The sequence below is a fragment of the Palaemon carinicauda genome, chromosome 42, assembly GCF_036898095.1.
Source record: "Palaemon carinicauda isolate YSFRI2023 chromosome 42, ASM3689809v2, whole genome shotgun sequence".
NCBI lineage: Eukaryota > Metazoa > Arthropoda > Malacostraca > Decapoda > Palaemonidae > Palaemon > Palaemon carinicauda.
This window is the reverse complement of record NC_090766.1, coordinates 7,115,048-7,128,801: the sequence shown is the minus strand read 5'-3', so window position 1 is coordinate 7,128,801 and position 13,754 is coordinate 7,115,048. Positions and strand designations below refer to the sequence as shown.

Here is a 13,754-nt window from a genome sequence, read left to right as displayed (position 1 = left end):
TCTATCCTTCCTAGTTCAGGGCTCCTAGCCCTGTTCTAGGTTAGGTTTTGGAAGGTTACTCTGTCCCCTGCTGAAACTGTACCCATGCACCGTTTCAGCCTGGCAGCCTTATCTTAGGTTAGGGAGTGTCCTCCCTTTCCCTAGTGGCCGCTCTGGTACAGAACCCCTTCCTTGGAAGACTCTTCTCTTCTCCCCTCCCCACCTATCTCTTGTATAGCCTAGCCTACACTTAGGTTACTCTATACCCATCTGTCCCCTGTCCTACAACTCCTCCTTAGGGCGGAGTGATAGGGCTACCTTGAGCTTCCTTGTGCAGTCCGCTCTGGTACATATACCCTTCATAGTGTCCTATGGGGTTAGCCACTGGATGCGTTCTGCATGTGGAGGTCTCTCCCCTCTTGGGTGTCCCCTAGCCCTCCCTTGGGCTACCCTAGCCCCCGGTCCTCTGCGACCCCGGCTCCTGGGTGATAGAGCCTGCCTCTATCATGGGTACACCCTCTCAGGGGGGGATGTCTGGATTCCATGACTGGACTTCTTACATCCCTCCCCCTGTCTCTCTCACTATCCGGGTGCCGGCCCCTTGCCGCCTCCACTGTCGGCGATACCTGCCTCCTACCTTGGTGACTCTCCCCTACCCTCATGCCGCCAGCCCCTCCGCTTGCCGGGGGACTGTCGACCGCCGCCGGCTCCCGCCGACGGCCTTCCTCCTTCCTCCTAGCTTCACCGTCCGCCTGCCGGTCGGCCACAGGAGTGCCGGCAACCTGGTTCAGCTATAACCATCCTTATCCCAGTCACCAATCCGGCATCCTCCGACTGCCGGAGCCGCCGCTCCTCTGCCGGCGTGCCGCCGTTGTGCCGGCGGCCGCCACCCTGGCTTTACTCTTGACTTACATTTTGTCTGTCCTAATGCCAGAAACTCTGCTGGAGCGGCCTCCGGCGTGCCGGAGGTCTGCCGGAACCTCCCGGAGGCGTCAAGGATACTTGCACCCCCTTCTCCTAGCTATCACTTGTATACTGATAGCCCTACACTGCAAACAGATAGCCTGTTACACTCTTTAGATCAGTGCCTTAGTACTGTTCTATTAGTAATCATGCTGTCCCTTTGCATTCTTCAATATTCCAGCATGCTGCGTGCATCTTAGCGCGGCTGGTTGCCGGAAGCAGTTACCCTAAGGGACCTGTTAGCTCCCTAATTTGGGACTGAGTGATCTCAGTCCCAAACTTATCCTTGGTTTCCATGGAATTCCATTACCCTGTGGAATTTCAGGGAATACTATCCTGTGCCTTCGGCCATCTCGGATTACCCATGGATAAAGCTTGCGGTAGCCGGACGGGCGAGATGCATGGAGTATGTTTTCTTTACTACTTCAATCTCTATGCATCACACCCTTTCTTTAAGTTAATATTAATGATTAATCTTAACTTAGCTTAAGAACCATTCTTATGACTCCCCCATACTCATTTTCTCTTTCTTCCACAGGAGGAGCAGATGAAGTGTGACTTCGACTTCTGCGCTGTGAAACGCCCGCACTTCTACGGGCATACGGCTTGCAGGACTCACGCCCCTTGTGCTAACAAGAAAGGGGATCTGAAATTCTAGGACCCACTGAATTGTACGGTCTGCCAGGCTCAACTAGTTGATGCCTTCCATAACCCTCCCTCAGCGGAGGTCAGGGACACTTCTCGAGAGAAGCTACGCAAGTGGGTGCGTGGCTTCCAGAAGAATGCCACCGGACCGTACCTGGCCACTGAAGAAATGAGGTCACTCTTGTTCCCTAAGGCCTCCCCTGATTCAGTGGTACCCAAGGATGTGATTCCCACTGTCCAAATTACAGTGGAACCTGATGTTGTCATGGCTCAGTCCATGCATGAGTGCCGCCTGGATTCTGAAGATGACGAACATATGTCGGATGTCTCGGAAGACACGGAGAAGACTCTTATGGCTCAAGGAGCTGAAGATGACGAAGACCAGGTGGAATACGCCGAGTCGGAGCAAGAGGTCGCTCCTCCTTCCATCTCCGCTCCTACTCCTACACCGACGGAAGTATCTATCCCGTCTACCTCCACGACCCCGGATCCCTCTTCTTCCACTCAAGAAATGATCCGGTTGATTAGAGCCGTCATGGACGACAGGTTAAAGGAGAATCAGGAGTTCATCAGGTCCATGATGGGATCCAGATAACCGAAGAGGATTTCGGTTAAGGATCTCCCCGCTTGCTCACATGCCAACCCGTGGAGGTATGCTGAGCATATGGTTATCGCGACCGGCAGGATCTTTATCAGCGACAAGATCGGCACGGTCCCTTTGGAAGACGTGGAGTTCTTCCCAAACTTTGAGGCCTACCCGGACTGTTACGTCCGACTTCGTTCCGAACCTGCCTCTAAGGAAGAGACCGAACCGAAGGAAGAGATAGTGTTCGATCTCGCGAAGGCCCAGGCTATGCTAGCCAACACATTCAAGAGTAGGGGTTTTACCTGCTCTAAGCTTCCGGCCCTGAGCAAGAAGCACCCTACTTATGTCGCACCTGAAAATGCGGTTCTTCCATTCTTGGAAAAGGCCTTCACTGCGTGCCTTAAAGCTGTGGAAGAGGGGAAAGCCTGCCCTGCACTGGAGGACTGCAGACCCTTCTCCATAGTCACTCCCCCTGACGCTCGACACTGGAAGGATATCCAGCATACTTTCGTCGTGGGAAAGCTAGATCCTGACGTCGCCGGACGTCAGTTTAATGAAGACCTCCCTAAGCTCAACGAACACCTCCTTCGTCGGGAACAAGATACGAAGGAGAGGCTCGCAGCATCTATGTCTCACCAAGTCCAACTTGAAATTATGGCCTGTGACACCAGAGTACCAGACCACTACATGGTACTCTCCAAATCCCACATGACTACCGTGATGAAGGACTTGTACCACTTCATGAAGGCTTGGAGAGCCTGTCGTGAATTCGTGTTCGCAGGTGCCACTGTGAAACACGAACCCCGGAGGCTGATTTCCTCCAACATCTGGGGCAAACACCTCTTTCCTTCTGACCTTGTGAAGGAAATCACCGACAAAGCCGCCACGGAGAATAGGAACCTTCTCCACAAGTGGGGCATGTCAAGAAAAAGGAAACCCTCTCAGGACGACGGACCTCAACCTAAGAGGAAATCCCTAAAACAGAAACCCCAGCAACGTCAACAAAGACGTCAGTTTCCGGGACCCGCTACCTCCCAAGTGGCAGCTCAGCCACAACAGACCTTTCAATTGGTCACCCAACCGGTGTTGTCACAGTCACCGGTCTTCACCCCTGCTTTCGAGCAACAGACAACTACCTTTCGTCCCAAAGGTAGAGGCTCAAACAGAGGTGCAAGCAGAGACGCATCTCGCCGTCCCTCCAGAGGCAGAGGAGGAAAGGGAGCTAGCGGCCGAGGCAGCAAGCCCTCGGGACACCAGAAGCAATGAAGTGCTTCCGGTGGGAGGAAGACTCCGCCAATTCCAGGATCGTTGGACCTTCGATCCCTGGGCACACAGCATCGTCAAGAAGGGTCTAGGCTGGAGTTGGACTCAACCACCCCCAACCTTCCAGCAATTCTTCCAACAATCAACCCCCCTTCTGGAAGAATATGTCCTAGATCTCTTGAACAAGAAGGTGATAAGGAAGGTAAAGTCCACCAGGTTCCAAGGGAGACTGTTTTGTGTCCCCAAGAAAGACTCCGACAAACTCAGAGTCATTCTGGACTTATCCCCCCTCAACAAGTTCATAGCGAATGACAAGTTCAAGATGCTGACTCTTCAACAGATAAGGACCCTTCTGCCTCGAGGTTCCTACACGGTCTCCATAGACCTGGCGGATGCCTACTGGCACGTTCCAATGAACCATCACGCTTCCTCCTACCTAGGATTTCGACTCCAAAGGAAAAGCTACGCCTTCCGGGCCATGCCCTTCGGCCTCAACGTGGCCCCTCGGATCTTCACAAAGCTGGCGGACGCCATAGTACAACAGCTCCGCCTCCGAAACGTCCAGGTGATGGCCTACCTCGACGACTGGCTAGTCTGGGCTCCATCGCCCGAAGATTGTGTAAAATCTTGCAACAAAGTCACCCAGTACCTAGAACACCTGGGATTCAAGATCAACGAGAAGAAATCTCGCCTCTCTCCAGCTCAGAAGTTCCAGTGGTTGGGAATCCAATGGAACCTTCAGTCACACCGCCTTTCCATCCCCCAGAAGAAAAGGAAGGAAATAGCAGGGTCTGTCAAGCGACTGCTGAAATCCAAACGAATTTCAAGACGCCAGCAGGAACGAGTTCTAGGCTCTCTACAGTTCGCCTCAGTAACAAACCCAGTGCTTCGTGCACAGCTAAAGGATGCCGCGGGAGTCTGGAGACGTTCTGCATCCATCGCTCGAAGAGACCTCAAGAGACGGCTTCCAAACAGACTTCGACTTCTCCTAAAGCCGTGGTCAGAAGCAAAGGCCCTGAAAAGGTCCATTCCTCTCCAACACCCTCCTCCATCACTCAACATCCACACGGACGCTTCGCTGGAGGGTTGGGGAGGTCACTCCCACCAAAAACAGGCTCAAGGCACCTGGTCTCCCCTGTTCAAGACGTTCCATATAAACATCTTGGAGGCCATGGCGGTCCTTCTAACTCTGAAGAAATTATCCCCGCCGCCCTCGATCCACATTCGTCTAACCCTAGACAACTCGGTGGTAGTTCGTTGTCTCAATCGCCAAGGCTCAAGATCGCCCCAGATAAATCAGGTGCTTCTCCCAATCTTCCGTCTGGCAGAGAAGAAGAAGTGGCACCTGTCTGCAGTTCACCTACAAGGATTCCGCAACGTGACAGCGGATGCTCTATCTCGGACAAACCCGATAGAGTCGGAATGGTCTCTAGACGCAAGATCGTTCTCCTTCATCTCTCACCAAGTCCCAGAACTTCAGATAGATCTCTTTGCAACGAGCGACAACAATCAACTTCCTCGGTATGTGGCCCCGTACGAGGACCCCAAGGCAGAAGCAGTGGATGCCATGTCACTGGACTGGAACAGATGGTCCAAGATCTACCTGTTCCCTCCCACCAACCTTCTGTTGAAAGTCCTCTCCAAACTGAGAACCTTCAAAGGGACAGCGGCCCTAGTGGCTCCCAAGTGGCCCCGGAGCAACTGGTACCCCCTGGTCCTGGAGCTGCAGCCCAAGCTGATCCCTCTCCCGGGCCCAGTTCTCTCCCAACAAGTACAGAAGTCGACTGTCTTCGCTTCATCATCGAAAATCAAGGACCTTCATCTCATGATTTTCTCTCCCTAGCCGCAAAGAAGAGGTTTGGGATCTCGAAGAAAAGTCTGGACTTCCTAGAGGAATACAAGACCGAATCCACAAGATGGCAATACGAATCATCCTGGAGGAAATGGGTCTCCTTCGTTAAGACAAAAAATCCTAAAGAAATCACGATTGATTTCTGCATGTCCTTCTTTATTCACCTTCATGGACAGGGATTAGCAGCCAATACGATTTCAACCTGCAAATCGGCCTTGACCAGACCAATTCTATATGCTTTCCAAATTGATCTGTCCAGCGACATCTTCAACAAACTACCGAAAGCATGTGCTCGCCTACGCCCAGCACCCCCACCGAAACCGATCTCCTGGTCACTAGACAAGGTGCTCCATTTCGCCTCCAACTTGGATAATGATTCATGCCCTCTCAAGGATCTGACTCAGAAAGTTATATTTCTCTTTGCTCTTGCTTCGGGAGCTCGAGTCAGCGAAATAGTGGCATTATCAAGAGAAGACGGACACATCCTGTTTACCGATACAGGAGACGTTACCCTCTCCCCTGATCCGACGTTTCTCGCCAAAAATGAATTACCCACCAAAAGATGGGGCCCCTGGAGAATATGCCCCCTGAAGGAAGATGTCTCTCTATGCCCAGTAGAGAGCCTCAAGGTCTATCTTCGCAGAACTTCGAACTTTGGTGGAGGCCAACTCTTCAAAGGAGAAACATCGGGCAGCGACCTGTCACTGAAACAATTAAGAGCGAAAATCACCTACTTCATTCGCAGAGCGGATCCTGACAGTACACCCGCTGGTCATGATCCTAGGAAAGTTGCATCATCTCTGAATTTCTTTCAGAGCATGGACTTTGAAAGCCTTAAAAACTTCACAGGCTGGAAGTCCTCGCGCGTTTTCTTTAAACATTATGCAAAACAAGTGCACGAAGTCAAACATTTTGTGGTAGCCGCAGGTAGTGTTATGAAACCTGCACCTAACTCTGCGTAGAACAGTGAGTTACTTGGGACTCTAACTCTTCGGGTGCCTATGTTGACCCTCGAGCGATACATAGTGATGTCGAAAACACTTAGTGCTTTTATAACTGTTCTTATCCCAAGTGAAATGTCATAGTTGTCACACAAGTGCCGCATGCCCTGAGCATGATGTGTTTTAATCAAAGACTTGCGTTCCTCGAGAACGAGTGCCTACTAATAAACTTGAAATTCCTTTTCAGATTCAAGAGCAAGTCTTTATTACTATGTACATTATAATTACTGTAAATGAACTTTACTTATTGCTGTAATTTATTTAATTTCTGCATTTGTGAAATAAAATTTCTATTTTATTACCTGTGCGTCTCAATCAGCTCCTACTTACTATGAAATACATGCCTGTCATAGTTTTATTATCCCCTTTTCCTTATGGTTATGGAGAAATTAAGATACTAACTCTTAATTTATATTCACTCTGATTATGTAATGTTCCAATACGAATACTTACTCTTCATACTCTGGAGATGAATCATCCTTCTCAACATACAGTGCCCAACCACCACTGGTCTACTTTTCAGAATGTTCCTATACAAATACCAAACATTCAGCTTCATCTCCAAGTTCTTCAAGTTCTTCTATCAGGATGAATAGCCCTTCAATACCACTTTGACGTCAGCATGGCCCGTGGGAACTTCACTGCCAAGGGGGGCAGGATGCTTCTTCCCTACGGTTCTTTACCAAGATTACTATGCTAATTTGTCAATGCCTTGGCACTTACTATTAGGGGAAAATCTACCACGATACATTGATTCTCTGGTATTCTTCCATCAGGACGCCATGGCTTGAGCCCAAAAAACGGATTTTGAGCGAAGCGAAAAATCTATTTTTGGGTGAGATAGCCATGGCGTCCTGATGGACCCTCCCTGCTACTTCGTCCAGTTTTAGGTCCCACCCTGCTCTGCTGTATCATGGTGATGGGCAAGCAACTGGCTTCAGGATAAAGACGGACGTGACGTCATTTAAGCAATGGCGCCCGTTTGTTTACGTCTCGAGTATCAGTAGTAGCCACGAATGAGATTAGCTATGGAACGGCTCCCAGCTATTCTCAGCCCTTACACACCTAAGCATTAACTCTGTTCGGGGTGTAGATAGCTATGTGGCGCGTTAATACATGCGTCCCCTGTTGATATACGATGTCTTAAAGGGAAACCTTTAGGATACTCGCTCCAGAAGTTAGAATTCTGTGATAACCTGTGGTTAAATTCTCTGGGAATATCTTAGTAGTTATTTACCCAAGGAAGCTACCAAAAAGGAACCTTCCATCAGGACGCCATGGCTATCTCACCCAAAAATAGATTTTTCGCTTCGCTCAAAATCCGTTTTTCAATCTCTCACCGCACATAGCCTGGGGACGAGAATAAAAAACTAAAACGTTTTATCCTTCCTCCCCGTACAGCGACTAGGGACGAGAGTAACACGAGAACAACGTTACCCGCTTGAACGGAACGTTTTCTCTCCTCTCTCTCCCTCCGTCTCTATCTCTCTCTCTCTTTCTCTCTTGATTTCGCACCTAAGAGAAGAGCCCAATTATATTTCGTCAAAAAAACATATTATTTGACTAAAGGAAAAAACTGAAAGGTTTTTCAAATAAAAAGTTCCTTTAAAATAGAATTTAAAACATTTAAGCTAAGAAAGAATGAACAAAACATCAGAATCGATTTACTCTTACTGCAAAGTGAAACCGTGATACTCTCTCTCTCTATCGTAACGATAGAGAGCATGTTGAACGTCCTGAACGTCAACAACTGCGTAGCATAAATAAACTAAACGTTAGTTCATCTTTGAAAACAGTACGAAGACTATCAAAGAAATTCTTTCATAAAATATTACATTTAAAAGTTTTAAATCCTTTAAAAGCTAATTACGATATAAAGGGCTCAACGTTGATTAACTTCGGTTTCCAAGTTAGGACCGCCTACTCTCAGGAAAGGTCTATATAAACAAAACATTAAAATTATTTTTATATGTTTATAATAAATGGAAAGTTAATCGAAGAGGCCTAATTAAGGCGGAGAGATATAAAATATATAGAGGAAAATCTATAACGTGATATAATTACTAAAAGCCTAAACACACTTCCGCTAAGGGAAGGGTCGGCCATTTAAAAGTGAAAGAAAGTCCATACTCTCTTTGTCACCATAATTAAATCTATCCAAAACGAGTTCAAGATTTAAGATGAAGATAAAACACCTGCATAGCGAAAACTCAAAACTAGAATAGTGTACTTCACCAATTAGTTGTGAAAACAAATCCAGTTTAGCATCAGCGAATAAGCACGTCTTGTCGGGAGCACGACAGAGAGAAAATTGAGTTCTTTGTTTACATTGAGTACTGGGTATCTGGACGACAGATGGCGCTGTTGGGCACACCCGCAACCTGTGTAGCGATCGCTGGCGAATTTTACCTTAGAGTTTTCTGTCGAGCAACAGAGTTGCAGCTATTATAATCACCGGCTAAGTTAAATATTGAAAAACATATGTTGCACAATACAATAACAAGACTCACTTTAGATAATACAGTAGTGTATTTTGATTTGCACAAAAATCCATGAAAGAAAAATTAAAAGTTAAGGAATTCTGGTATTAATTAAATTTTCAACATTACCACAAATTTCAAGTACTAAATAAGAAATAAAAATTGGTGTTGATGTAAGATAACTGGCAAATAATTCAGAAAATCATTTTAAAATTCAGAAAATCATTTTACTATTTTTCAAAATGCAAGTGAACTATACTAGAACTTTTTTTGACAACCAAATAATATTTCAACAATTCCAGTCAACACACCATAAAATTTTCAAAATAAAGTGAATTTTTAAATACACTCGACTCTCGTTATGAACGTGTGATATTCGCAAATTTCGTACAACGAAAAACCCAAAATCCAACATCAAATTTTATAACAGCAAAAAAAAACATACACCCAATAGGATTCAAAACGTGATATTTTGTGTCAAAAATCACCAAATACTGAGCAGCATAATGTTAAAAAGCACCATGTGAAATCTAGCATTAAAAGTCACTAAATAATATTATTCAGTATTAACAAAAGCCAAAGAAGTAAAAATATGAAATTTAGAAATATGAAATTTAGTTAGAAATTGGCAACGAATGAAACAAAATGTATATTTTAGAGTTAGAAATTGCCAAATATAGTGCAATGTTAAAGGCATAAGTCAAAATGTGAAATTAGGCATTAATAATTGACAAATAATAATGTACACTTAAAAACCCAAGTAAAAATTTGTCTCATATGCGTGAATTTAGTATGTGTGGCTGTTTTCGTAAACTAGTTAATCGCGGATAACGAGAGCTGAGTGTAATGAAATTTTAATAACAAAATTTTCCATTTCTATACTTTATAGTCATATTGTTTCTTCTCCAGAAGCTTGGTTTACTGACATGTACCCCCAAAATCATTAGAAATTTTACCATTTTCTTTCTATTCAAATGATACACGACCGTAGTAAAATAACTAAATCAACAGTTAATGGTAAGGAGCAACACCGTTTACACTTTACACAGTTTTTCCATCACTGTGGTACTATCAAGACATATCCCCCTCCTAGATTGTGATAAGTGTTTATTGCATTTTATATTGTCTAACTCCTGGATTTGTTAGCATTTCTGCACAGGGAAAGCGCTGTGTTTTAAATAACCATTGTGAGGACTACAATGTCTCACGGTTCATCTCAGCAAAAATATGTCTTAACCCTTTTACCCCCAGGCTCTTTGGAAATTTCCAACCCTTAACCCCCAAGGGGTTATATTTTTCCCAGCACATTTTGCAGTATATTTTTTTTAAATTGCTCTAACAGCCTTAATTTTTGTCATAGAGAGGTCAGGTTGGTCTCATTCTCTTGGAAAATGCCTGAATTTTTTCAGAAAAATATAAAAAATATGAAAAAAAATTTTTATAGCATTTTTTTGCAAGGACGTACCAGTACGTCCATGGGGGTAAAGGGATGGGTTTTGTGAAACATACAAGTACGTCCTTTGGGGGTAAAAGGGTTAAGATTATGGAACTGGAGAGTATACACAGTGGTAAAGCTTCTACACTGTAAACAATGACTGACATTAAATTTGCATAACAGCCAAGTAGAGGAAGTAATTACAGAGAGAATAGTTGTTTTTTGCAGAGCTTCCCAGCCAAGTTACTGATGACCCTTTATAGATCTTAAATTATTTTATTTCCTTGTTAATCTCAGAAGGTCAGTGAGTCTGACTTGCCTGCCTAGTGGTCATTATAACATAATCTTCCTTCAGTAAGGGTTTTGAATGTTCACTGCATCTTACAGAGTCGAGTTCCTCTTGTAGAGTTTTAAATTTTTTAAATGAATTTGTAAATAGAAGAAAAAAATTTGTAATCGGGAAAAACATTAAACTACAGTACTCTATTCTCTTGTTGAGATAGGACTGTTATTTGACAGATTAATCATAGAACGGCCCTTCCCTTTGATGAAGGAATTATCTAATTGGAAGACAGCCTGTGAATAGTGGTTTTCACACGCCCCTGCTTTATAAACGATGCCCGCTGGGTGTTCGCGCGAGGGTAGTAACCTCTGCATTCCATACTTTAATCTTTCTCTGGTATATTTGGAAGTATTTATATCAGAAAAGTGTAAAGAAGGACTCTTTTCACCAGGCGTCACAGGTATCTGCCCAGAAATAGCATTTTCCTTTGTCAAAATCCCTTTATTATGAGATGTTTGTATGTTATAATCAAATAATATTAATGAACACATATCTGACTAGAGGCAGAGTAACTGAAGTGTTTCACTAAAAACTAAATAATATTGAATACTATACAAGTAATGTAACTACCTCACTTAATTAAGATAAAATGGTTTACTTTACACAATTTATAAAAGACTTGATCCTTAAAATTCTGAAATACATAAAAGCCTCTAAAAAACTATAACAAAAATAATCATCCATAGCAAGAACAAGGAGGTTACGTTTAGGTATTAATTGTTACAGATAAATCAACAGTAAACAAAAAGAACTGACAACATATACAGAAAAACTTAAAATACTCACTTTAGAACATCATACGTATCGATAAGAGCGATGAAGCCCGAAGGGAATGCAATGGCAAATGATATAAATGCAGCGAGCTCTCCATCTGAAGCTTCTGACTGCAAAATCTGAAGTTTGTCGGCCAGGAGGCCTCTCCACGCAAGACTCCTCTCCTTTAAATTCATTTCTTCACCTGTTTCTCTGTGGTTCAAAACCTAGTCAGGGAAAAAGCAATAGTAATAATGATTTTGGAGATAGAATAGTACATAAAAAAATTCTACCCATGTCTACAAGGATAGATTACATTGGGAGGACAAAATATTAAATTTAAATCTAATAATGGGTTGAGTTATTGTATCCTTATCAACAGTATTTTTGCAAAAAAATTTCCCTTTACATGGTTAGATGTGAAATGAACTTTCAGAACTGTCTTTTGCCCTAAAACTTGTCAACCTGAATTCCACATCTAGTACTGTACAGGACTTTATCTTTCCCCTTATTCCTGACTTTCTGGGGCTTCCTGTTCCCTAAAAATTTCATATTTACTACTTGGTGCAATTACAGTTCCTCTTCTAATAACACATCCAGCCCATATGAATTTCTTGAAGCTTTATTACTACATTCTCTAGCCACACTTCTCCAAAATATATCTTAACTTCTTTGTCAGGAACTGTTTCCCCTGCATAAAGAAGTACTGTACTGTATAAGCCTCATACACAGAGAACATTTGTTTACTAATGGGTTAACAGTATAATAGATTTATTTACTAACTGTGCAGCAATTTCGTTCCAATTCAACTCAGCTATTGGTACTTTTTTTTTTCTTGCTGCTCTTCTCAATACCAGTTTTAGAAGTCCCATGTATCCTGAAGGTAAGCAAGATAGTCTATCTCTTCCGAAATACGAACTTCTTCCACAACATGGTGCCCTAACTCCTCTTCTCTTATTTTTTGTACTCTTAGGCATTAAAATTCTCTTGAACAATTTTTATTTTGCAATCCAGATAAACTCTGATAAATCTGCTCAACTCTCAATATATATATACAAAACTAAATTTACTCTTTCATGATATAAATACAACTTCTTACCTAACAACTGTACCTTCTTTGGATCCTACTACTATATTTCTATAACTTGTGCATAGTATTTGAAAATATTCACTGTATTTTTATTGATATACAAAATTGGAATTTTTAAACATTCTTTAATCATGAAACTAAATCTAATTTTACCCTAGATTGGCTTGGGCCCTGAAAAGGTTTTGATGCCCATTGATTACCTTGAATCATCCTTGAAAGTCAATTTTCCTAACTGGAACTAGATGCCAATCAATTTTAGGCTGTGCATAGCATCAAAGACTCCCGACATGAACATGTTGACTCAAAGTGCTATAGCTTCTGAATTTTAATCTTGAATAATTTTTACTTTAAATGTTTGCTTTATCATGGACTGACATTGGTTATTGTTTTCATAATGCAATTATATTTTTACTATTATTTTCAAATTTGTGGAACTTTGCCCTGTACGAACATTTAATGTCGACTAATTTTCTTTTCCTCTATCTTTCTGACTGAATCAATATCTTCCACTCTGAAGAGAAGTAGTATCTAAAAAACTATTTCTGAAAAATAATCAATGACTCATACCTTTGTTTTTCGTAGTATTTGCAGTTTGACATTTAACCTCTGATATTTTTTTCAATATTATAAAGAATTGTTTTTATTTTTTTCAAATCCAATATTTTAATCTAATTTAGTAAATTTTATGTTAAGTAATGAACTTTAAACTAAAATGCAATCACACTTACTCTTTAATTACAAAGAATGTTCTAAAAATACCAACAATTGAATTTATAGAAAGACAAATAGCATTGTATAAACTTCGTTTAGTATTGTATCAACTTTGTTTGTCTGGCAGAGTAGCCTAACATGAGGTTACATGAGAGAGGGGTACGTCACTATGATGAAAATTTTCACATGAAATCACTGCAATATTAAGGAAATTTAATGTGAACCAGTGCCAAAGAAATATGGTCAGACTAAATAGATGTCCTTTATGATTAGAATAACTTTTACATATATAGTGTGGTCAAAACACGAGAATATAAAAACATCTGAAAATATGCACACATGAGAGAGAGAGAGACATAAATGATGCACTACTGTGTATTGGGATTTGCTACCTTCCGTGCTTTTGTTCTGTATTCTAGTTCTGCTAAGTGTAATTTACAAATATCTTTATAAGAGGTCTTTATCAACTTAGCCTTTGGTTTCTTCCAACTAAGCATACTTTATTTCAATAGTTTCTTGTTGGTTCTAAGTCTTGTCCTAGCCTACTGCCATTTTCATCTTGATATTATGCAGTAATGTATAGTGTAATAATGTATCACATACTATTGCATCCATACATGATATGCATAAACATTCTTTGAGCAGAGTTGTGA

At 42.4% G+C, this 13,754-nt stretch overlaps 1 protein-coding gene across 1 annotated transcript in view; it reads right to left on the bottom strand.

Annotated features, from left to right (window-relative positions):
• Naprt (nicotinate phosphoribosyltransferase) overlaps positions 1-13,754 on the bottom strand; it is a 145,861-nt gene that overhangs the window by 33,774 nt on the left and 98,333 nt on the right. Inside the window, exon 7 of the mRNA XM_068365002.1 lies at positions 11,334-11,527. Coding sequence (XP_068221103.1) covers positions 11,334-11,527 — 194 coding nt within the window. The remainder of the gene's footprint in view (positions 1-11,333; positions 11,528-13,754) is intronic.